The following is a 27,177-nucleotide window of genomic DNA, read 5'->3' on the forward strand; positions in this document are numbered from 1 at the left end:
TTTTACAATATTGCATTAGGTTTATAGTTAGGTTGAGTTAGGTTGAGCTCTATTTTGTGATTATGTTCTTGGTTTCTAAATGCACAATGTTAAAATGGGCTAAAAATAATGTTATAAAAAGCTCTCATAACTTTAGATAAATTAAGATTTAAAAAAACAAATTGAAGCATCGTATTCAGCATAAAAATCTAGTTTAAAACGATGGGTCACAACCCTACCTTTACATTTGAAAAAAACACTTTGTATCCAATATGGCGGCCAAAAATTCTTACCCGGTCAAAATGAAGTACTTACTACTCTACAATGATCTGACGTGGTCCGGAGTTGATATCTCAAGAAATGTAGAAAAAAGTAGGGGGGGAACTCATTTAAAACTCACCCTGTATATTTTAAATCGCACTAATTATGTTTTACTATAAAATCGTATTTAAAATACGGCAGTCTTACATTTTTTAAATTGATAAATCCACATGGAAACCTATAGTTTAGGGATTTTAAGATACACACATTTAACACATACAGTACATTTAATAGGCGACAGTGACCATGTAGGATGCTATATTTAGTCAGATTATGCTAAAACGTGTCCATGCAGACTCTGGTTCATAAATATTCACTATCCAATTTTTAATTCACCTCAAAACACGATTTTTCTATATTTTAATTACAATTGAAAATGTGAAATTCCTGGATACAGATCTGTAGGAACATCGCTCATGGCGGTTGTGGCGTGTGAATACATGTTTAAATACGACATTGACAGGGTTTCAGTCCCTAAACATTTGTGGTGGGCACATAATTATCGTTAATGTTAAGGTATCACTTCCATACAACCCATAAAAAAAACCCCGTTTAGAAACTTTTAGATAAAGCTTTCATACATCCAATTGTATATGTTTGAGACTTTTTAGATAGCAATAATTTGTGGTAATTCTCGTCTGAAAATAACGAACTTACTCATATAAGCTGGGCTGAAACTATCAACCTTTTCTCTTGATTGTTATGTACCTATATTGTACCTGTTTTCTTCCGTGACAGTCATGGGTGCATGCCAGACTTGTTTTTTATTTGGTGATCAATCATAGTAGGCTTAACCTGTTCCAGTTTGTAGAAAGGTGCTAGATAGTTTCCCTCACATCCAACACAGGCATCACATTTAACCATTCATACGATCCGTTCTCAGGTCCAGATAGCATTTTTAAGAAATTGACTGAAAAGCCCCCATTGTAGGATAACGGTGGTACATGTATTAGTTTCATTCTCATGCGGTAAAAAATACGTTCGCTTCACAAAACTCAATAAGTTATTGAAAACACCTCAAATAATTCACCATTACTAAAAATCATTATTATTGAAATGCGTTAGTTTCATTGCTGAAAAACCAGAAAATATTTGCTGTAGCTTGGATGGGAGGGGGGACATGAAAACTGTTGACAAGCCATAAATATGCGATGGCGCCTGGGATGCAATATGCGATCAGGACCATCCTGGTTTAAGCGATGATTTTGATGACAAAAGCTATTGCATCAACGACAAGAATGTGTCAAACAATACATATTCCTATCATTTATGTTTATATATTTAAAATTTTTAATGAATATAATCCCAAATGGTGTGAATAATATTACCCATATTTCATGTAAAATCCGTTTATAGAGGTAGTTAGATGGGTTGAAATTACTTCGAAAACTAAAATGAAAATGCATTATTCATGAGTATGAGTTCTTGTTAGTCATGGAAAGAAATATTGTTGTGATCCATTGCTGCGTTGCTTATACTCGATCATGGGTTTTGCACATTTATTGAGGGAAACATTTACAAAACGTGATTTATTAAAACAAGTTTGGGATGTTTGTGTTCTGGCTAATGACATCATTGAAACACCGATCCATTCTCAGAACATTAATTTAGGTTTTTTGTATCAATCGGTTCTCACAAAAACAGAATTTAAAAAATCTTGTACATAGGTCAAACTTCACGCATTAAACTATTTATTCGTTTTAAAGTCCCATTTAAAAAATACACCTCCTTAATTTTCTCTATGCAAAGTAAAGGGACAATCAAAATGTTCCTAATTAATTATCTTTACCACATAAATTTATGTAAACATATATCGAAATTAGTTCTAAAGCAGTCTGGTGTGATTATTGGAAGAAGTATTTTGTAGGTTTTTACATTTATAATAATGACTGACATAAAATTTGATTCGATTTGAAATATTTGGATTTTACATATTTATACATTCCAATATGCTCAGTTTTTTTTTATAATTAAATATTTTGATTGAATATAATTACCCTAAAAATACAACAAATTTTAAATAATTAATTAATAGTCTTTGTGTCAACGATATATGGTCAGCTAAACGCAGGAAACCGCTTCTAATGACTGTTATGAAGACCAAACCCATGCCTGTAACTGAACAGATAGCATGTTTTATCCAAGCAGAATTGACGGCCGATTGAAATTTCCATTTGTCAGCCCAGAATCCGTCGTAAATTTAGAATAGCTGTCACTTAACACTGGATTATGGTTGAAATATCCAAGGTTTCTCTGTGTTCTTTTTTACTCTTACAATGAGATCACTCAATGGGAGATTTGTATTTGATGAATCGAAATATTCCAAATAGATTACCTTATTTTTGAACGGGCATATATACAGAATCCAATATAATTGAGTGTAATTTAATGGATCACTAAGTTTTTTTGTTTATAAATAGACAGAACAAGTTTAAAGTGCGACTATACACTTAGTCCCTAAACATGGTAATTTTTAATTAAATGTGTTATGGCAACCATTTTGTGTGAGTCTAGAATTTGCTGTAGATTTTAATGATGTCAGTTAATATGGACTTGTATGATAATAATTTTTATGGATGCTCAAAAATACTCCATTTTAGGGTAGTGATTAAAGCTGCTAATGTGAACGCGATAACTTGAGTATTTTTTCAGATTTTGATGAAATTTGATTTTAAGGTGTAAGGCGGGATAAACTTGAATGAGTTCGCGAACCAGCATGATCGGACCATGGAAACAGGGTTTTATGGGGGTTGAAAAAATGTAAATGGGTATTTTTACAGGGTTTTACAGGGTTATGGGGTAAAAAATGATTTTTCTCATTTTTTACCCTTAAAACACAACATTTTCCCAATTTTTCTATAGACCATTTTAAAGAGCTTAAAAAACAAATAATTTAGTGTTTTTGTACTGTTATTGGTGACGGAGAAAATTTGAAAAGTTGCAAATTTAAAATTCCCATGTTATTCTTATGGAGAATATTGTAAAATAATGTAGCTTGCTTGTTTATGGAAATATTTTGATCAAACTTGTCAAAATTATTTATTTTATAGTAAGCTACTAATATTTTACTAAAAACCACACTTTATTAGCCTCTCTGAGCAGCAAACCTAGGTACTAGTTAAACCTAATGTTATTTAAATAGATTTAATTTAAAATCAATTCAGGCGAATGAAAATTTGCTTAGTCTGCAGGTTTGCTGTGGTGGGGTTTTTTTGTCTAGGGATGTATTCGAATTAAATTTGGCAAATTTGTTTATTTAAACTAAGCTCTTAACATTTCAATTGGAAAAACACATATTATTACCTCCCCGAAGCAGCCCTAACCTAAATACTTGTTAACAATTAATTAATAGAAAATAAATCTGACAATTTTAAGGGAATATTTTAGTGAAACTGACCAGGTAAATGGAAAATCCGCTTACTCTGCAGGAGTGCAGGTTTGCTGTGGTGGGTGTTTTTAAATATGATTTTATTCATTTTAAATTAAACACGTAAATTAATGACAATATTCTCGACTGAAACTCCAAACAGTATAAAAAAAGGGTTTCTTGCAGCTTAATTTCAAAATAACATCATTTTAATCGTGCTTTCACTATAAAGAAAAAATAGTGACATATTTTAAATTAACGTCGATTTTATACTTTTCGGTGGTGTAAGAAGGACCAGTTTACATGAAGCCTTACGAACATCATCAAATCCCACGCGACTTTCGTTCTGGCAACTCTTTCGTAACCTTCAACTCAATAAAACTTTGTTCAGAGTTTATGTTGCACCTATTTATACATTCTAACTATTTAAATGAAAGTTAATTTTACTGTTGCGATGAAACCTAAAAAAATTATTGTTACGCTCAATTTAGTCTCATGATGAAGAAAAACTACATAATACCTGTATTTCTAGAAAGAAAATTGTATTACTTACGATTACAATAAAACATTATACTATTCATCAAGAATTTATCCTAATTTGCATTCTACTTTATTATCCATACATAATACTAATTACTGTATTCTAATTTGAACATAAACCTTCAATGAATTTGGTTGGGAAGATATTGGTATTTGTTATCGAGTTAGTGGTAAGAATGCGGTCTCTCGCTCGCTCTGAGCAAAACTGAGATTGCGATTCTGTGCCGTTGAGGGTGGGGAACGTTGAAGGCTGTTGATGTCTGCGGTCCAGTCCGTACTCCTGTACCATGTGTAAGTATGGCCAGATGCAGTCAATAAAGAGGTGTACAGGACTCGCCCGAGTGCAGCGTCTGGCAGCAATCAGAGTCCGAACCCGCCGTCCTGGTGATTGCTGGAGTCATCCCCGTCAAACCTTTGGCGGCGGAGAGGAAGGCAATATAAGCGGCGTGGAGAGGTCTAGGCAAGAAGCTCACCCGCACCTAACGGCTCTGACAGGAGAGCTGGGAACAGGAGACGCTGGACCAGGTGACTGATTCAGCAAGTCTAACCTTGGGTAAATCGGTGGTACGGTGAGGTACATTTTTACCTTGCCCAATTTCTGACGGGTCACGGATTTTTCCAGTCGCACCTGTTCAGGATGGCAAAGCTGTGTCACCCGATTATATCTACTGCCCAGGCACTCCCGAAGACGTGGAACACACTTTTCCCGCTGTCCGCGTTGGGAAAGGCCCCGTCTGGAGGCTCAATACAACGTAGGACTGCTGTCGGTGTACACGGTCATCCTAATGAGCCATCATTAGGATGACCGTACGTTGGAGGGTGAGGACAATTAGACCTGTGTGTCGCATATCGTCAAGGGTATTCTCCGCTCCAAGAAGATCGACCTTGACCGGGATGCGGTCTAGGGTATAAAATAACAGTGAGAGCCCTAGGGCATAGGTCACATGTTGGCCTGACTTGATGAAATGTTACAAACAGTCACAGGTCTGTGTCCGACAGATTATAGGGGTTGTTTAGTGAGTAGTCTGATCCTCTCAGGAGTCTCACACTACAGGCTGGCCACCTGTGTGCGTAAATGCTTTTTCCCTTCTCCCCATAAAAGAAGTTAAAAAAATGCGTTAAGCCATTCCTCTAGCCATCATACTTTTGTAGATAAGGATTATTGATTATAAGTTTGATTTTATACAGAAATTTGCTCAAAATTGCACACTTAATAAAATTGTTCATACTGAGTACGCTTAAAATTGTTTTGTTTCCATTCAGGACATAAAGAGGTTGTGTTATAAATACCATTAAGTAATTATTGTATGAAAAAAGGTTTGATTCGTTTTTATTTAGGTGACAAATAAAATTTTACTTCTAGTGTGGCTAGATGGAATAAAGAAATGCTAATTTCAGTTTCTGACAGAAATTTATAAAACGACGTAGGGGACAAATTAACATTTATAATTTGTATAGAGTTTTCATTTGATCTAAATGTTTTGTTGTTAGTAAATCTTTAAACTGGCTTTTAACTGGGGAAACCATGGGAGATGTCTAGAATTACGTTAAATCCACTGTATTACAAGAGATATACAAAAAGTTTTTACAGAATTTCACATTAATTTTTCTTGATTAAGTAAGAAGGTTTTAGGGTTTTAAAACTAAATTCACAAAAACGCCAATAGAATATTACGTAGATAGTATAAAAGGATAACGGTCTCAGTTATTTTTAAACATTGTGTAGGCCTACATAATAACTATAATGAAATCCACATATATTTTGAATAAATTTGGCGAATCTATTTATTTCATCTTATTATATTATTACAATTTTCAAAACCCTACTTTATCCCTTCCCCGTAGCAGCAAACCTAAGTACTAGTTAAATATAATGTTATTTGAACCGTAAATAAATATGACTTGTTTAAATATTTTGGTAAAAATCCTATTAGACAAATTGCAATTCACATAGTCGCAATTGGCAATTGGTTTGCTAAGGCAGGGGTATTTTTATCTAATTTAACGGTCATCATCAATTTTAAAATTCCTTACTTTACTGTGATAGCGTTTGTACTAACAAATTAATATTGTGTAGGCCTCTCCTGGCATAGTTTTAGTTTGGTGGAACATTCACTTTGTCAATGTGTTTAGTTATGAAACCATTTTTGTGATAAATCTCATCGTGGAATACTGATGAACAATGTTTAGTCTAAAAATTTGATTTAGAACAGATTTTCGAATCCAAAATCCTTTTACTGTGGTTAGTTATAGTAAAAATCATTATCATTGTGATTTCATTTAAGTTCGAAAACCACGATTTATAAGGAAACACGTTTAGTGACACATGATTTGTTTGAATATCGATTTGTACTCGTTCAAATTATTAAATCTATTCTTCCATGAGACAAATATGTGAGTCGAGAACTCAACCACACGATCCCTTTATACAGTAAATAGAAATATCTAGAATCGTTATATCACAGAATATATGTGACGATAGTTAGTAATGATAGAATAGATGATACGTGGATTATATACAGGGTGAATTTTAAATGAGTTCCCCCCCTACGTTTTTCTACATTTCTTAAGATATCATCTCCGGACCACGTCAGATCATTGTTGAGTAGTAAGTACTTCATTTTGACTAGGTATACATTTTTGGCCGCCATCTTGGATCCGCCATATTGGATACAAAGTTTTTTTTTCAAATGTAAAGGTAGGGTTGTGACCCATTATTTCAAACTAGAATTTTACGTTGATTATAATGCCGTAATTATTTTTTAAAAATCTTGATTCGTTCTAAAGTTATGAGGACTTTTTATAACTTTATTTTTAGCCCATTTTAACATTGTGTATTAACAAACTAATACCATAATCTCAAGATAGTGCTAGATAAAGATAAGTATATACCACCATTCATTGTCGACATATTTTTACTTGGTTATGACGGATGTATCTTTTTCAGCCGCCATCTTGGAGCCGCCATTTTGAAATGTGATCAATTAATTTAAATATGAAGGTGGTGTTGTGACCCATCATTTTGAACTACTTTTTTATACTGGACTCAATGCTGCAATCCGTTTTTGGTTATCAAGCTTTCTTGATGAAATATTAAAATACTCTTATTTAAAATTTCAATATTTCAAAATCCAAAGATGCAAATGAAAAACGGATTGCGGCATTGAGTTCAGCATAAAAAAGTAACTCAAAATGATGGGTCACAACACCACCTTCATATTTAAATTAATTGATCACATTTCAAAATGGCGGATCCAAGATGGCGGCTGAAAAAACTACATCCGTCATAACCAAGTGAAAATATGTCAACAATGAATGGTGGTGTATACTTATCTTTATCTAGCACTATTTTGAGATTATGGTCTTAGTTTGTAAATGCACAATGTTAAAATGCGCTAAAAATAAAGTTATAAAAGTCCTCATAACTTTAGAACGAATCAAGATTTTTAAAAACTAATTGCGGCATTGTAATCAGCGTAAAATTCTAGTTTGAAATAATGGGTCACAATCCTACCTTTACATTTGAAAAAAAAAATGTTGTATCCAATATGGCGGATCCAAGATGGCGGCCAAAAATGTATACCCAGTCAAAATGAAGTACTTACTACTAAACAATGATCTGACGTGGTCCGGAGATGATATCTTAAGAAATGTAGAAAAAAGTAGGGGGGGAACTCATTTAAAATTCACCCTGTATATAGCAAAACACATCAGGCAAATCTCATTGTGTCCCCTAATCTAGGACAGGCCAATTGAGACCTCTTTAATGTTAGTCGGCTGGTTATGACATGGTTATAAACAAAACAAATGCTTCATCTTGATCCTCGTCCATTGTGCCGAAAATGTAGTTGGTAATTTCCCTAAAAAAATATATGAATATATATGGATATGAATCAATAAGAGTCAATTGGTATTCGTCGATTGGACCAATTCATATACTTGTGAAATCATCAACTTTCATTGGATCAATCTATGGTAATTGGATGATTCTAGTTTATCTAATTACCTTTTTTACATAATTCTTGTTACCTGGTTGAAGTTCATCTTAAACTGTTCTCGATTCATTAAAGGATGGGAAGTATAAGAAATAAATCTACCACTGGCTGGAGATAGCTTAAATTCAAACCATGGACTAACTACTCTAAAAAGTAAATGGGGAAATGAATATATTAAAACTTTAATGTTATAATATTTAAACAACTTGTTGTGACACTTTAGAGATTTATAACCGAAATTTGTCAAGGAAAGTCTCATAATCGCTGAAAAGATTGCCTCCAAGGATTAAAGAAACAATCGAGATCTTGGTGTTCAAACAAACAAGACGCTCGTAGCTTAGTTTTCCCGCTCGATATTGCCGAACCATAGTCGAGATTTGGCTGCAATCAAGATTTTAAATTTCAAGTCTTGCTTTACTTATAGTTCTACATTCTTCGAAGTGGAGCTCCAGAGGTTACGTAAACATAGCACTCTAATTCTTTAAATAAAATAAAATCAAATCATTTTATTGGGCCAAAGTAACAATAGTAGACTACAGTTTGCATTAACCTGGTCACAACAGTACAAAAATACTAAAATACTATTCTATACAGCAATTACTAATTCTAATATTTACAATAGTTGCATTTAAGAGCTTTCAAAACATTTAAGGAATTCTTGGGCGCTGTAACACGTTATATTTAGCAATTTATGTTTTAACCGTTTTTTGTTTGTTTTGAAAGGCTTGATTTTAAAAATAAACTAGCATAATTTTGTGGGATCCGACAAATACAATTAACTCATTTCATAATCTAACATGGACCTAAGACCTGGTTCTAATTCTACTTCGACAAAGGTGTAACAGTCGAATGGCACTGTATCATTTAACACGTTCACTGCGGGCGTATCCGATCAACACATTTTCGTTCATTATTCTCGAAAAAGAAGTTTTAGCATATTAATATATCATCCTCTAGCCAATTTATCTACTCAGCGTCAAACTGAAAAGCTTAAAGCAATTCTAGAACTGAGCCGGTACACACGAGATGTTATATGTACCTCATAAGTAGCCTGTTGTAGAGAATAAATAATGTCAAAGTCCACTCTATTAATGGTCTCTAATTGACCATCTATTTAGTACGATAACATAGTAGAGGTTTCATACATAGACAATAGCCTCTGGATTTGTTATGATTGACTGTCAACTGTAGATAAACGTCTCGATGTAGATAAACACGCAAATAAACTCACTAAGTAAGAAATCCTAGAACATGTCATAAGTTGATTTCGTATTCCTAAAATCCTTTGGTCGACGAAGGAATCACTGAATTCCAAATTTAAAGCAGGTAGTTCTAAGTAAGCGGATTTAAGGTTACGTTTGGACGCGCTTGTTTAGCAATCCCTCCGTAGGCCTGTCAAGAGGTATTGGGACGAACGTGTTCAGGACAAGACGTGTTTGCTTCATTGTGTTGAGCGTTCGCTGCGACGATTCTAGTACAGTAGGTACTCAACGCAACATTCCGTAATATCCACTTTATATAATGTGTTTCTTAGCAATCCCTCCGTAGGCCTGTCAAGTTGCAGCTCAAACAGGACAAGACGTGTTTGCTTCATTGTGTTGAGCGTTCGCTGCGACGATTCTAGTACAGTAGGTACTCAACGCAACATTCCGTAATATCCACTTTATATAATGTGTTTCTTAGCAATCCCTCCGTAGGCCTGTCAAGTTGCAGCTCAAACAGGACAAGACGTGTTTGCTTCATTGTGTTGAGCGTTCGCTGCGACGATACTAGTACAGTACTCAACGCAACTTTCCGTAATATCCACTTTATATAATGTGTTTCTTAGCAATCCCTCCGTAGGCCTGTCAAGTTGCAGCTCAAACAGGACAAGACGTGTTTGCTTCATTGTGTTGAGCGTTCGCTGCGACGATAGGCCTACTAGTACTGTACTCAACGCAACTTTCCGTAATATCCACTTTATATAATGTGTTTCTTAGCAATCCCTCCGTAGGCCTGTCAAGTTGCAGCTCAAACAGGACAAGACGTGTTTGCTTCATTGTGTTGAGCGTTCGCTGCGACGATAGGCCTACTAGTACTGTACTCAACGCAACTTTCCGTAATATCCACTTTATATAATGTGTTTCTTAGCAATCCCTCCGTAGGCCTGTCAAGTTGCAGCTCAAACAGGACAAGACGTGTTTGCTTCATTGTGTTGAGCGTTCGCTGCGACGATAGGCCTACTAGTACTGTACTCAACGCAACTTTCCGTAATATCCACTTTATATAATGTGTTTCTTAGCAATCCCTCCGTAGGCCTGTCAAGTTGCAGCTCAAACAGGACAAGACGTGTTTGCTTCATTGTGTTGAGCGTTCGCTGCGACGATAGGCCTACTAGTACTGTACTCAACGCAACTTTCCGTAATATCCACTTTATATAATGTGTTTCTTAGCAATCCCTCCGTAGGCCTGTCAAGTTGCAGCTCAAACAGGACAAGACGTGTTTGCTTCATTGTGTTGAGCGTTCGCTGCGACGATAGGCCTACTAGTACTGTACTCAACGCAACTTTCCGTAATATCCACTTTATATAATGTGTTTCTTAGCAAACCCTCCGTAGGCCAGTCAAGAGGTATTGGGACGAACGTGTTGCAGCTCAAACAGGACAAGACGTGTTGCTTCAGGGAAACGGACAGAGGAGCGCAAGTCGTAAAACTGTCAACCCCTCGGCCGAAGAATTCGTCGGGGTAGGACCAAGGAGCGCAGAGGTGCTTGCGCTCCTTGGTCCTACCCGTGCAAGGAACTTATCCCCTACTTACGAGGGTTGAACAAGACAATGCTTGAATCGACCCTGTGAGTATATCCCATTAGTCGCGCCTCACTGTCTACACCATTGATTCAGGTATATTTTTCTAGTGCAACTTATTACCAAACTAATGTATCATCAAATTACCAGGCCGTACACTTTCACTTTCGAATTTAAATTGCAATATATAAGCTGATCCTTCAGTTGAATGTTAAACCACATTTAGATTTTTTTATTTTATAAAAATGGATTTAAAATAGGCTACTTTTTAATAATTGCGACTTGATTAAGGTAGGTGACTTTAGTCTTCATGGTGTGGATCTAAAATCAATGAATGGAAATTATTGTAAATTAGTAAGTTTATTCACTTTTAATAACTGCTTTAAACAAACATAATCTTTGAAAAGAAAGGGGTATAGCACCGTTAGTTTTACCTTGGAAAAGGTGTTAAAACCCTATTAAAATGTGCAAATTTGCAATGGGACCCCTCGCTATGAAATATACTAATTTTTATGCAGGAATGGTTTGTAAAATCCTTAGCTAATTTAAATCCATGAATACAATTAAATGCTTTCAACGTGTACCCACCATTGATAAAAACAACCTGAATTTTTCATCTTAGTTTTATAGGTAAATTCAACAGACAGAAACCATCTCATCTTTATGATATGTAAAATGCGCATATCCATTGAAGTACTTTATTTTTCCATTGATTGATAAAAAGAAAAGGTAATACAAAACATACGTACCAATACAGTATATAGTTGATATACTTTGCAGTTTCTCAGACTCGAGAGCAAGGATCGGAGTCAGAATTTTACTATGTATATTGTATTTGTGTCAAAATGATGACTTTTTATGTAGACAATTTTGTACTATTTCAAATCCCATATATTTTTTCCAAAAATACAATACGGGCCATTCTCAATTCATTTCACATTTCTTAGGAGGTAAGCTTTACTTTTAAATGCCAACAGTGATAACATTATATTACAAAAACAAGATTTTACAAAGGAACAATTTTTTAAAGTTACTTAGCCAACACTTTATATGGTAGCATGACTCAAATTCCATATAATTTTAAAGTTATTGCAATTCCAAATAATCTTCCTAATTTAAACTCAATTTGTATTACAGTACTTTCTTTTAGTTTTCGAATTATCATCTATATTTGGCGTTTATGTTGTCACCATGTAAAACGTTTGTTAAATGACACAAATGATGTATAATATAACATTGTCATCACAATGTCTAAATAGCAACATGTCACAACGTCAAACAACATAATTCATTGTTACTAATGTTTGTATAGGCCTAAAAAATGTTTAAACTGTAGGCCTACGGTTTGATGTTTTTCAAAAATAACTTTGTTCTCGCTGGATAAATAAGTTTGATTATTTTGCCCTGAAATAATCAGTTAGCCTTATTTAGATGAAACAGTTATTGTTAATTTAAAGAAAAATCACAGTATATTACCATTGTCAATGATATTACATTGTGGATGCTGAGTAATGGTGCACTCTGATTAGGATTTATTTGCCCCAATGAAGTATTTTTACCCACGAATCTGTGACATTAGTTAGAAAATGTACCAATTGCACCGTTAACATTAACCGAGAATAGAACTTTCTTTAGGAATCTGCACCGGTAACGAATTTGTAAAATTGGTCACCTTATTAGATGTACAGCAAGAAATTAAAAAAAAAAACCCACGTCACTGATTGTAAGTTACTCATTACTTATTATCTCTTATTTGATTCTAGACTCAAAAGTTTATTTTTTTATAATAGATAATTTACTTTGTAACAGGTAACACTACTTGAATAAAGACAAGTTTTAATTTTTGTAGTTTACTCTTTTTTTAGAATTCCTTTTAGAGTATGTGCCAGTTGTTGAATTTAGCATTGTTATTTGAATTTAGCATTAAAATAGAGTAATTATGTTTATATTTATTGGTAATCCGGAGGCTATAAAATCTACGATGCTTAAACCATTACTTTGGAAATAGCCAAGTAAATTCTGATTAAACAAATTTGTGCTTGTCTAAACAGTTGGGAATAATTATAGGATCTTGAGGAGTAAATGTTTTCATTAGATACACTTTTTTGTCGGCAATACAACAGTTAAAAAAGTAAACGAAACAAAATAATCGATTTATTTTCAGATATTTCTAACTATATACTTTCAGAAAAACCTAAGTAATTCTTATTCAAAAAGTATTTTTAAATTTAAACAAAGCCTATGTAAACAACACTACTTTTTGAAGTAAATTTAGCCCAGGCACATTGTCATTTGGCAAATATCACTTTCAGCAGTAGGCTCACCCACCTAATCCGGAAATGCACAACATATAATGTTGTTCTTAAGAATTAGTTTCAAGAATGGTATGCGTTGCTCCTAAATAGTACGAACGTCCGGTAATATTAAGTCATTCAATATCCTAACCTCTATCACGAGAGAAAATGTCAGGTGTTTCCACAGGACGGAGACGAAGGTTGAATCACGGGTCGATGATCAAAACAAATCACGTAGAATCATGCATGCTATAAGCAATTAATAGTCGTCATGCCTTCAAAGCTATTTCAAAATTGTATAAACTATACCTGCAAAACAAAATAATGTAAACATTTGATAGTTCTGAAACGCAGAGAGAAAGTTTAGCTGTCTCAAATAATCTAATATGATTTTAATTATAATAGAATAATGCAAATTTAGTTCCGTACTATTATTTTGATAAATATTTAATTTGTATTAAACTGCACTTAGAAAAATATGCAGTGTGTCTGCATTGAAAATGGGCTTATTAACGTAGGACAAAACCCAACTGTTTTTAAGATAACTACTTCGAATGCATAATCCAGTATCTTGCATTGTCTCTGTTAACATATTTATAGTTTCAAAATTACTCCTTACATTTTCATTTTAAAGAAGTGTATTCAATGAGGCGCGACTAATGGGATTTACTTGCAGGGTTGACCCAGCCATTGTCTCTTTTAATCCGTATAATTAGGGGATTAGTTCCTTGCATGGGTAGGACCGAGGCGCGCAAGGTACCTCTGCGCTCCTTGGTCCTACCCCTACGGATTTTATTTATGACCTCCCATTAGAGCAAGTATTGTGCGCTCCTCGGTCCGCGAATCGTTGCTTCATTGTGTTGAGCGTTCGCTGCGACGATTCTAGTACTGTACTCAACGCAACATTCCGTAATATCCACTTTATATAATGTGTTTCGATTTTTCCAAGCGAACAATTGGTCACTATTGATTTCTGGGTGGTATAATTTTATTTAAAAAATAAATATTTCGATGTATACTGGACCATATCTTTTTCACGAGAAGTACTAAAACGAAAATGATTAAAGTGGCTGGTTTATTACAGATTTATTAAGGAAATTATTTACTGGTTTATTAAGGAAATCGGCCTCAAGGAAAGCTGTTGTTTCAACACTAGAACACTATGTCCAATAGTACGACTAGGCCTACTTGATTTAGGGATCTTAACAGTTTAAATTGTATTCCTGCGTATTCGGAAAAATGATTATTCAATGAATTTAAAAGTGGTGTATGTACATTATCACATTAATTACGGAGGGAACATTGTGTAGGAACATTCAACATTGTTGGAATAAAATATTAATTTCACAAAGTGATTCGTAGTCTAGCCTTCTTCTTTTGTTTTAATAGTTTCTTTCCATAGAACGTATTTTTAAATAATCGTTTGAACTACTACAACACAGTTGCGTATAACTACTCCTCTTCGGAATAATTCAAAATCATTTCAATGTAAACTAAACCAAGTACTACTATATATTGTTGAACTCCTTTAAAAAAAAATGACAAACATGATCGAATTAACTTAAATGTCATGAGTGTCAGAGTGTCTTAAAAGTATACAGTTGTTTTTTTTTTTATTCTTATTTTAAACACCTACAGAATGTGAAACCTGCAATTTACGTTAGATAGCGTTGCTTACGTTGAAGACAGAGGACTCCTAGGTGTTACTTTTAAGGTAGGGTTTGATTAAATTTAATACTTTAAAACAGTTTTTACAAACTAAACTACTTACACTCATACACCCTTGTATTCATATATGCATGAGTCTGTAAAAGTTTAAAATGTAAAAATATTTAGATTTAAGGTAAATTATTACAATACTGTCAGAAAAAAAACTAATGTGTGTTCATTGTTAAATGGCCAGTGTTTGGAGACTTTCAACAATAATAGAATTTTGAATTAACAAAATATAATGTCTAGAAAATGTAACTCTACAATTAGTCTACGAAACATGTATAGATTGTTTTAAGACAAAAAGATTTTTCCAAACCAAATTTTTGTTCACGTAATAGCACGTAGACAAGATAAAAATGTTAAAAATACGTTGTTAAAATCTTTTTTATGGCTAAATACGCTCAACAGATACTAAATACCTAGTACAAAATTAGGATACACAAATGTTACTAATAAATTACGATTAAAAGTATGCCGGTGCGAAAGGCTTAAAATAAAATCCTTATTACTATAGTGTTGAAAACACCAGCAGTGCTCTAACATGAATGTGAGATTTTAATTTTACAGTTCGTTGTTTACTTGGTCCAAGGGTAGCTAATTAGGGTGAACTCTTGAAACACAACATAACACAGCACTACCCTTGTGTATGCATGCACCCTACATGCAAGTATCCTTTACAACAATGGCCAGCATATTTCCGGGACAATAGTTTTATTAAAGTATAATATTTTTAGTCGTGATTGATCACAAATGAAAAGAAGTCCGCATATAAGCATAAAACATGTTAAATAACAATGATTATGTATAAAATAAGGTGTTAAAGTTATATTCATGTATAATGTAACGTACGTTATTTTCTATAAAGTCCTAATTACAACATAGATCTGTCTCGTTTTCTTATTTTATAATGCTTTATTATGAGTGACGAGAAGTGAGGTAACTAACATTTATTCTTACCTAACCATATATTGTATGGATTGAATATTTCCCATTGTTGACTAAGTATAATGGTCCCCAAAGGTATTTCGGTATACGCTTATCAGTTACCAAAACAACACTCCTGCCAGCGGGTCGAGACACTACACCGGCACAGCTCGGCGGGCCAGATGGGTACACGGGTATAAGGGTCAAAGTTTACCTGGGGTCTGGGGGGCGGCCAGCTCCATGTCCTAGGGTCCCCAGTAGCCATCAGTTGAAGACACACCCACTACGTCTTGTCCGCGACACGGCGACTATGTATCAGCCTCACTACTATGTAACTGTGAGTTCGACCGGCGTCGTCGAACTATAGCGTCACGGCGCACCCCCTCCCCCCCCCCCCTTTACCGGACGTCACCACCCCATTCCCACCCATCACCCCGACCCACAACCCGACTGCGGCTCCTCTAAGCGAGAACTTTGTTTCTACACAAAACCATTTAGTTACATATGTTACCCGCAAAGTATACAATGCAGGTAATCTATGCCTGACGCTAGGATAGAATTTTTTTTATCTTGGACTAGACCATGTATAGAATAACCATAGGTATGTCAGGAAAAGTATAAAATAAAGATGTTTGTTAAGAAACGATTTACTTGACAATATTCAACTATTTTGTTTATGGTCACTTTAGATTATTTAAGGTTATTTTATTTGAGATTGGATAGGTAAATGACAAAAAAATTATCAAAAGATTAAAAAAGTGTTAACAAAAATAAATATTTTGTATGTGGTAAGGTTAGGCCAGCAAGGTGATTAGATCAATTACTGCAAAACAGGGAGGGGAAGTCTAAAAAAGTCACAAAACACCATATTTTTTGCGAATTTCCCTTAGAGGGAATAAGCTATTACCGTAGGTCTCGTGGTAAGACCTGGACCCGGAACAGATTTACTTTTTCGTTTTGAGGTCCCCAGAGGCTAAAAACACTATACGTTTAAATTCATATACCAGTATATATATATATTTATTTATTTATATATGTGTCCGTCAGTGCGATAACTTGAGTAAAAATTGTGATGAAATTTTGTATAAACGTGTAAACCTACATTTATTCGAACAAGTTCACGAACCAGCATGATCGGACTATGGGAACAAGGGTTTTTGGGGTTGTGATGGGGTAAAAATGGGGTTTTCCCATTTTTCATCCTAAAAACATAATTTTTTTTCAAATTTCTTTCCAAACCATTTTGTAGTGCTAAAAAAGCAAATATTTAGTACATTGAAGCGTTGTTGTATGCCTGGTTACGGAAGGAATTCCAAAAATTTGTAATTTAAAATTACCGTGTTATTCTAACGGAGAATAAATAAACTATTGTAGCTTGCTTGTCTATGGACATATTTAAATTAAATTTGGAAATTTTGTTTACTACATACTAAGCTATTTATTACTAAGCTATTACTAAGCTATATATATATATATATATATATATATATATATATATAAACACACTTTATTGTCTTCCCAGTAGCAACTAAGCCTCAGTACTCATAACAAATTAATGATATTTATAGGAGATAAATCTGATAATTTTAAGGGAATAATTTAGTAGAATATCAGCAATGTAGATGGAAATTCGCTTAGTCTGCAGGATTGCTGCGGCGGGGGTATTATACATATAGAGGCAATAAGCATTTTATAAAATGACTAGGCAAAGTATATATTTATTTTATATTATAGTATTATTATTATTAGTATTATTAATAGCTTTATTTCATATTTTGCAGATTCATTTTTGGGAATATACAGAACGTCTGATTATATACTTTGACGGTAGCATTATAATAAATGAAACTTTCCAGTGAAATGTTTAAAATCCAGTTTGATTCACCTGAAGGCTTTATGTGTTTGTTTCACAATAGTTGGCGATTCTTGAGAGGACTGTGACGTACCACATTCCACTAGAAAATGCGAATAGTTATTAGATAGTTAGGTAGTTATTACAGTTTAGTTAGGTCGTACTGCAGATGGAAATTAGTTTGGACCAGTGGTAACCAAACAATGGATCTGTTACGAGAATAGATGAATCATTTCAAATATTTTATAGACCCGGCATAATTTCTCACTACCCGAATGGTCGGGGGAGCACCAGAAGAGTACCGTAAGAGTGTCAAGTGGGTACATTCTACAATTGTACAACCGTAGTGAACATATTGTTACATTTGCTCCCAACAGTATGACTTAGAATACTTGAAAACTGTTGACTACCAATTTAGCCGAAAACATTAATGCGCAGTTTGTAGACTACCCTCGACGGAGGAGCCACATGCGCAGCACGACCATTAGTTCGGTTAATCCCTGAATTCTGGGAACGACATGCGCAGCTCAACATCACCATAGGTAGACGCCTTAACCGCGCACTTGGTGGAGGGATCCCCCAAGGACAACCCTTAATTACGCACATCCACCCTTCCAAGAGATTTCATGGTCAACCAATAAACAGGTAGAATACGGGGTCGCTTATAACATCAAATTTTCCGCAAAACATGGGGAAGGGGCTCGACTCCCCTAGCCTTCATAACACTATTCCGTAAAAGTTCATTATGGACGTCATGACATTATGAGTTTTCTTTAATAATTAACAATGTCAGTGATTCGCTTATTCTTATTCAATTACAATTAAACCTGATGAACATAAGTGCATTTTGATACTTGTCCGTTTTCCGTATATGGTCCTTGCCCTTGAAGCTAAGGGCCGCTTTCCCCAAATCAAGTTTAACTTAATCTCGGTTAACTTTAATCCGTGGGTTAAACTTAGGATGGCTTTCCCCACTATTTTGTCATGAAAGTTTAGTTTAACCTAGCTTTTCTTTGCAAGCAACAATGTTGGCAACACTGTTATGCAGTTTTGTCTGCAATAATATTAGCTGTTTAACTTCCCTCCCCACTATGACATATCTGTCATTAATTTTCTCGTGTTTTGGTTATTTGTATTAGGTTTCGTGTCATTGTCTCCAATTGTTGACATTAAAAAGAAACATTTTTATTTGCAGGCTAATAAATTGTACTGATGCTAATTTATAAGCATTTCATTTATTGTGTTTATTTAAGCTCAAACTTAATTAAACAGTAGGCCTACTGTACGCATAAAAAAAGCATTTACAATCATGGGAAAATAAAATGTTGGGAAAGACGCAAAATTAATGTTTGTGGATTAAAAACTAGAGCCTATCCTTTGTAATGGCAGGCCTAGGCTACTCAGCATTAGACACGTTCGATGTTTCTAAACTAAATTTAATTTTAGGCGTACTGCAGTAGTTGTTAATTTACACATGATAATAATAGACTAGTGGTTAGGCCCGAATGTTTAATATTTACTTTTGTGTAATGTAAGACTCGTGTTAAAATAAAATCAAACCAAAAGGCTTCTTATGAGCAAACTTTCCAACCACTGTTGCGTTGCTATGGACAAGGTAACCTATCGATTGTACACAACTACGATACTACCTACCGAAAATATATAATAATTTAGGCCTACTCTACGCATTTAAAAACCTTAAAACCATTACTGTATATCTGTAGCCTTATATCTTTAAATTTGAAATAGTCATGAATTAATTGTCCACATAGGTTCTGGTTTGTTATTTTTAATTTATTTCCAGTTCAATTTATTTTAGGTTATGTTTAACAAATGTCAAACAAGGATATTTGCCATTGCCGTCTGCCGAACGTAACAAGTCAGCCAAGAGCCAATCAAAATCAAGCTATTATTCTTCTCTCCTGGGTTAACCCACGGATCGCCAGTTAAACCAGCCTAACCCCTAGGGTTAACTTAAACCTAGTTTAAACGGAGAAATTATTTTGGGGAAAGTGAATCTGAGGTTAAACTAGAGTTTAAACCGCGATCAGAGTTAATCTTGATTTGGGGAAAGCGGCCCTAAGAGACAAAAACCGACCCTATAGATCGATAGTGCTCGACAAGTCGAGTCTAACAAGTATATAATTGCATGTGTTAAGACGATTACGAAATCAAGTTTTTTTATGGGATCTTGATCTCCCAAAAACCAATTTCCGACTATCATCAAATTATTTGCGGACCCTATACAATCGATAGTGCTCGTCAAAAGAGAAATACAGAAAGAAGTCGATGAACTAACTACGAGTGCCAGCTATTTACACTCAAAGTTCTATTCTTCGGAGAAAAGGTGTATATCATATCCTCCATGGTGGCAGAGACAAGTACCTTGAGTTAGTACTGATGATCAATGAATATTATTGAATTTAGTGGATGTTTTAAAAACGCAGGTTGAGGTCTAAAAGTGAAATTGCTGTGGTCCCTTGTTGATGACCCTTTTGAACCAAATGGGTTAAAATATTTGGTCTCCTCAATAACAAGGAATTTCTTCCAAGACTAAGATATATAAATATGTTGGCAGGGATTGTTACTATTAAACTATATTTATTTACTTATTGTCCATTAACTAAAACTATGTTGGTACGTGTTATGTAAACCATCAAATAACTGGTATTTTAAAATTCAGCCTCAACAGGTCAATTGTCAAACGGACAACTGGTCAATGTTAGATAATAATCTAGGGATGAAATAACAGATTTAAATACAACACTCGTTGATTAAAATAGATCCGGAGATAAGTTGTAATGTAATACTATTAACATAATAACTTATAATTTTTGTCACTCCCAAACTAGTTGAATTCATCAGTTGGAGGAAAAAAAACAAACTCGTTTATTATTAATCTGCTCTAGTAAAATAAAAATTAAATTACTAAACAAAACTAAATTGAGACAGTCCGTACTGTATAGCCAATTACGTAAAGGCTTGAACAGATTCCGAAACTTGGTGGCTTAGTCTAAACCTGTAGGATAGTAATTAAAAAGAAAACGTCTATGGCGATAAATGTCTGTGTATTGAAAATTTACTTTGCAAACAAATATACAACTTTAACTTTAAAACATATTAACAACATCAGATCTTTACGAAAACAGCTTAGGCAAAAACTATCTTATGTGAATTTTGTTTCGTAAAAGAATTTATTATGTTTAGTTAATTTTAACACGTAAATGTGGATTGAAACAGATTCTTTAGCAAAGTTAGCACGTGGGAGCGGTCGTGGACTTGGGTGTGTCGGCCCAAGTGTTGAGCTAGAAATAGCCTCGCGCCGTCGCCGGGCCCAGCCTGGAATGAATCACTTACGGTAGACATGTAAATCGTTGTAGGAAACCCTTTACAATTCCTCACTAAAGCGCGTGCCTTTTTTCTCTGTCGTATTGTACGCCCTAATAACGTAGAAACAAACACATCTATTAGTTGTAAGAAGTGTTTAGAATTAAGCTGAAGAAGGTGTGAAGGAGGACATATCAGACCTCTCACGGTCCATAAATCGGACTTCTGGGGTATTTAATTGCAGGGCCCACTTAATATCATTAATTCCACGGCACTGCTCTGTAATTGATTTAGTCCTCAGTTGTCTGATTAAATTAAATTAAATTTCATTCTCAAACCCCACCAGGGGGCAACTTTTTGTTATACTCACACCTGTATGGAATACCTAAATTGTATTACATAAAGGTGTGAGGTGATTTTATTTGATGGAATGATCAATTAAGTAAGGAAATAAAGTAGTTGTTATTCCTTACCAAAAATATAAGTAAAGAGATTCTTATTTTTCTTTACAAAAAGTAGTTGTATTTCCTTACAAAATAAGTAAAGAATTTCTTTATTTTTTAAAAATATTGAACTGTAGCTTAATGTTACCACAATTTTTGTAAGATGTCATCCATTGTATTCCTGGCGAATTAATCGTGAACTAGTAGCAATGAGAAAGATTTTAACATGACAATCCATACAGAGCTGCAGCAGTCATTATCATAACGTGCCACATGGTGCACAAGGCTCTTGACTAACAGCAGCCACAGTACCTTCTTGAGAGAGGAGGTCTCTAGGAGTAGAACCCGCCATGGAAGCCTCATGCTGCACTGTCCCAGAGTCAAAGATTGAGTTTGGAAAATGGAGTTTCTCGTACATTTGTCTAAAGTTGTATACGACATAAATTGTAACATAAATTGACATAAATTGTAACGACATTGACTATACACAGAGTAGATTTCGCATCCGATATAAAAATATAAAGCCAAGAAAATAGATCAAGTCCAGGACCATCTGACCAGAGGGTACTAGTGTATTGGACTTAATGTTAATAAAAATCCATACCAACAGCTGATTGGTTTATCACTTGACACAGAATATTGTCATTAGTTAGTAGACCATCTCAACAGATTGCACAACTTTTTTTGCTTAAAAATGTTACATTGGAAGGGAAGTCTACTCTGTGTATAGTCAATGATAACGAAATTCCCTGTGGTGTCAAAACATGTTTGTTAATGGTTTAGGTTAAAAATCATAGAAATGCACTCGTTCTTCCTAGGCAATGGTGAATTTAATTATTTTAGTTTGTGCTTTTTATTTGTTTGTCGTTTTATATGTTAAGTTGATCTTAGTACTGTAACTCTAATTTGTTTATTATTTTCACTGGTGAACACGTTCACCATAATGAGATGGACAAGTGGAGGAAGTGTCGAGGGTACTAGTTGTACATGAATAAGTTAGTAGCAGTTAAGGTGCAGTGCATAGCGTCCAGAGGAAATGGGGAATTCTGTTGAGTCCAGACAAGTTTTATGTAGGGCATAGTTTTGTGAAGAACTCTGTGTTCGTGATCGTGATAGTATCAGACAGAAAGGTCCCATACATCCCTACTTGATTTTTTATACATCAAATTATTATGCTTTAATAATTAAACTAGATCAGATCTTTGGAGATTGGTTTAAAATAATTATTATCCAAAGAGGTTAAAAGTAAAAGATGATTTACTATCATATTCATGTACAGTATAAATAACATGATTCGATGAATTTTGGTTCCCCTGGAATGATATGGATTGTATGGTATTTTGTAAGGCGAGACTTCGATATAAAGCCATTTAACATTTTTATTTAATGAATATCAGAAGTAAAAACCCCGTTCGTCTAAATTGCTTATAGTTTATATAGCATTTTGTTCTTAAAATGGTGTTCAATACCTGCATATAGTAATCCTTGTTTGCTGTAGTTCCAACTTAGTAGAACTTTTGGCATGAACCATCATCCTTGTAGGCCTGATGATGGTTCAACCTACTACAGTAGTAAGAACCGAAACTAAATGTCACTATAGCAACCAAGGATTACTTTATGCAGGTATTGTACGCCATTTTAAGTAAAATGATAGCATCCAGAGGCTTACCAAGTCTTTGAAAATGCAGCATTTTTTATACACGAATAAACAATACTAATCGAAAGCACGATAACTCCAGTAAATCCCAATTTCTCAATGTTTTTATTTAACCATCCCAATGATTCCTACCATGGGTGAGAAGAGAGGCTTTAGGAGTGTTTTTATGATCCACAATTGGGATATCCCATATAGGAAATAAGCTATTACTATATTTTCATTGTGATTTAGCCTCCGGATAACCAATATTTCAATAAAGTGTATTAAAGTATTGTGGATAACTTTTATGCAGGTATTTAAACCACTTTATATTACTGTATGTCTCAAAGTCAAAGTTGGGAAAGAGGTCAAAACCCATTAACTTGTGTGGGTGTGCCGAGAATTGAACCCGTCCCTCCAGCACCGAAGTCCGAGACGCTAATCTAGCAATACACCCTCTAAACTGAAAGTGTGTTGTCCTACTAAAATTAAGCCTGTGTAAGAAATTGATGTTTTAAAATCGCTTATTTTAGTATTCATCTCTATAAAATTTTGCAAATATCTTCATTATTTATTATTGATTTCAATGATTTTACAAAACTATCTGTTTTCTCAAAACACGAATATATGTGTATATCAAACAGAATGTCGTTTGGTTTGCGGACTTTCCTTGAAAGGTGTATTTTTGTTTGTTTGTATTGTTGTACCGATTTATGTTTCGTCCTGAGACATACACTCAATATTTTCTTTACTATTATGCTGTGAAGAGATGGAAAAACTAAAATAAAAACAACCACGGAATTATAAAAACGGTACATTATAAAGTGTATAACCTAGAAAGAGTTTTATAGAGTGTTAAAGCAAAGCTAACATCCTGCTATTGCTCTCGCCTGCATGTGTCAGTGTGTGACAATGAAGTAAGTACGTATACCATATCACGCAGGACAACTTGAAGGATCTGACCAAATCAAAGTTGAAGTTTCTTGGCTTTCTTCCTCGAAGCAAAGAAATTCCATAGCAGCATATTTTGATTTATAAATGCATTTTCTTAAATTAAAGCTTTGTTGACAATGTATTTATAACTATTTATTTTCATAGTAAATTATAAACTAAATACTCTTTTGGCGTAGGCATGTGGCATGTGATATATGTTACAAATGTGAGGGGTGGGCTATATTGTGATTAGTTTGAGCATAAATTGCTTGTAATAAGATTAATTTCGAGTGGGTACTGAATTTCCTATATGTCTCAGGTATACACTCTGAATTTACTCAACTTGATACAGTGTAGGCCTACAGTACATTCTAGCTTTCCATACAGGTCAGAGTAAAATATTAGGGGTAAAATATTTTACATTTGTAATAGGCCTATTTATTTTAAATTAAGCAAAGATGGTGTATAGAGTTAGAATCCCCTTTGTTGCATTTATTCTAAATTCTTTGAATATGGTAACTATACTGCAGTAGTACAAGGGGATTCTAAACTAATTTACACAAGCGCAAATAATTTTACGTGATATTTCCCTTCAAAATAATGAAGACCTACACTTATATTGGTTTGAAAATGCTTTGGTTTCCCTACACTAAAACGTGTATTTGTAATAATAGCGGGAATGACATATTATTATGCAATATTATTTATACATTATCCAAAATTAGGCACGGCAAGGTCATATCTTAACATGCATTAAACCTTTCAAAAATTAAATATAAAAAGGGTGATTATAAAAAAGGCAATACAATTTGATAAAAAGTGGGAAATACAAGAAAAATTACAAGATAGATTTTGTATGGAAGGAATTTGCATAAATTGTTTACAAACCACTATTCTCAAGTACAATATGACATTCTTAGAATCTACCATCTCTAGTTACTATTTTAGGAAGCTGAAACCTTGGTTTACCAAGCCCTAAAATACTAGGTCATACACTTATTGCCTAGATTATAATATTATTTTCAATAAGTGAAAGAAGTAAGTAATTTAATATAAGTAATATTATGAAATACGGAACACAATGTTATTATATTAGAACTCTAAAACCGTAAACATTAGTATTGACAAATAATAGTACAAATATTTCTGACTTAAAAAATATCTAACTAGCCTATATCATTATAATCGAACAATAAAACCCTGAGGATGCAAATACTGTACGGGAAATAAATAATTTTAACACACCTCGTAGTCAGAATTTTAAATTGAAATTGGCCTAGTCTGCAGGTTTTCCGCAGCGGGGGTATATGGGTTGTAGTTAACCCATGGAATTTACGCATTTCTAAAGTCTTAGGTATTACGTCAGAAAATTTAAAAAGAATGGTATCAGATATGGTAGCGCTGTTAATAGCAACAATTACATTCATTAAGTTCATTCCCTGAACACTACCTAATTGGATTACAATATCTGTTACAATGTCCGTCCTTTAACGAAGGGTCATTTAACCCCTTATTTTATTCAAAAGAATGAACACTCCTATAATATGAACAATTGAACATATTTAAAAAAATGTTTTCTGTACATACTGTTTTTTGTATTAATATTGCTAATAACAGCTTTATCACATCTTATGTGTTTCTTATTGTCTTCATTTACACAATGTCTACATAAAAAACATGTTAAGTAAGCAACATTTTCATCACACTGCAGACAAATAGGGCTGTTTTTAATTCTTGGGTTACGTGGCTAAAGCAGCTCTACTTTTCTCTAGGGCGAAAATAAGCAGCATGCTGTAAAACTCATCCGCAGCGTATTCCGAGGAAAATAGCCCCGTTCAATAAATATATTTTCATTAAAATTTGTTGGGTTCATCTTCATGTTATGTAGTATATTTTACTTCCCTAAGTTGGTAAATAATGAAAAAGCGATTAGAAATTGTGAAAGAGTATAAATAAATACTTAGGAGTAGAGTTAAATCATAACGGAACTTGGACTAAGCATCAAAAAGCAATGGCAAACAAAGCGGAAGTAGCTGCCTCGACTGTCAGAAAGACTTATTATGAAAATAAAAAAAAATTAATAAAGCTTATAAATAGAATGTTTGATGCGTTAGTAGAACCAATTTCTTTGTATGGAGCAGAAATCTGTGGAACAAGATGTGATGAAAGAATTGTAAACAGAGTAGGCATAGCACATTGTAAAAGATTATTGGGAGTAAGTTATAATATAGCCAATAGTGGATCGATTTTGGAAGCTGGCAGGTTATTAACGTCATTTAAAGCTAAAGAAAGAGCGATAGTATATTTTGTAAGAATAAAGACATCATTAGATAAGAAATTACAAAGAGCTTGTTTAAAAGTTAATGAAAATTATAGAAACAACAGTTCATGGTCAGGCAAAATAGCAGTTGTTAGAAAATATTTATTTAATTGATATCTGGCAAAGTGATACTCTTAGCTTAAAAAAACTAAACAAATTAAACATGTTTTAAAGAATGCATGTTACTCTTATTTATGGACTGAGGCGATGAAAAATAAATGTTTAGAAGTTAAGGCCCGTTTTGCCAGAAGCGTCTCGTGCGTCTGACGCTCAGCGTCTATCGCTCCGCGTCAATCGCTGCCCACTGCTTTGCATTGTTTTAGGTTAGTCTATTTTGCCAGAAGCGTCTATCGCTGCAGCCGCCAGCGTCTGTAACTGAGACGCAAGCGTCTGACGCGGACCACTGCTCCTGGAGCAGACGGAGACGCAGTCGCTAGCGATTATTACTGGAATAAGCACGTGTTTAGTTGTTGACTTAACTTTTTGTTTCTTTAAATAAGTTGTGTTTGAAAGTTTAGTGACATGTCACAAACAAAGTGGGGATTCAATAGTGAAGAAGATGAAAAACCGATTGAAGCCATTTCAGCACACGACTGTTAAGTCAATTGTTAATTGAAATTCAATGAACAATTTAGAATATCCCTCTTCAGGCCTCTTTAAAAACATAGTACGCATTTCTTCCCTAGGTTTGCACAACATTTCTACTCATCATCGTCTAATCCCTCAGCTAACCAATACTTTACTATTTGC

At 34.2% G+C, this 27,177-nt stretch overlaps 1 protein-coding gene across 13 annotated transcripts in view; it reads right to left on the reverse strand.

The window, feature by feature from the left end:
• LOC129005959 (muscle calcium channel subunit alpha-1-like) overlaps positions 1-27,177 on the reverse strand; it is a 332,295-nt gene that overhangs the window by 286,877 nt on the left and 18,241 nt on the right. For 12 of the 13 annotated variants that reach the window (XR_008491886.1, XM_054435032.1, XM_054435024.1 and 9 more), the window contains exon 1: positions 16,131-16,245. The exons of the other annotated variant lie outside the window; for it this stretch is intronic. Coding sequence is in view for 11 of the 12 variants with exons in the window: in XM_054435032.1 (XP_054291007.1) it covers positions 16,131-16,158 (28 nt within the window). In the remaining variant the exon portion in view is untranslated. Of the gene's footprint in view, positions 1-16,130; positions 16,246-27,177 lie in introns of those variants that run through there. 13 annotated transcript variants of the gene reach the window in all.

Source organism: Macrosteles quadrilineatus, unplaced genomic scaffold, assembly GCF_028750875.1.
Source record: "Macrosteles quadrilineatus isolate MER2022 unplaced genomic scaffold, UCM_ALF_1.0 Scaffold_47__1_contigs__length_942521, whole genome shotgun sequence".
In the NCBI taxonomy this organism is placed as follows: Eukaryota; Metazoa; Arthropoda; class Insecta; order Hemiptera; family Cicadellidae; genus Macrosteles; species Macrosteles quadrilineatus.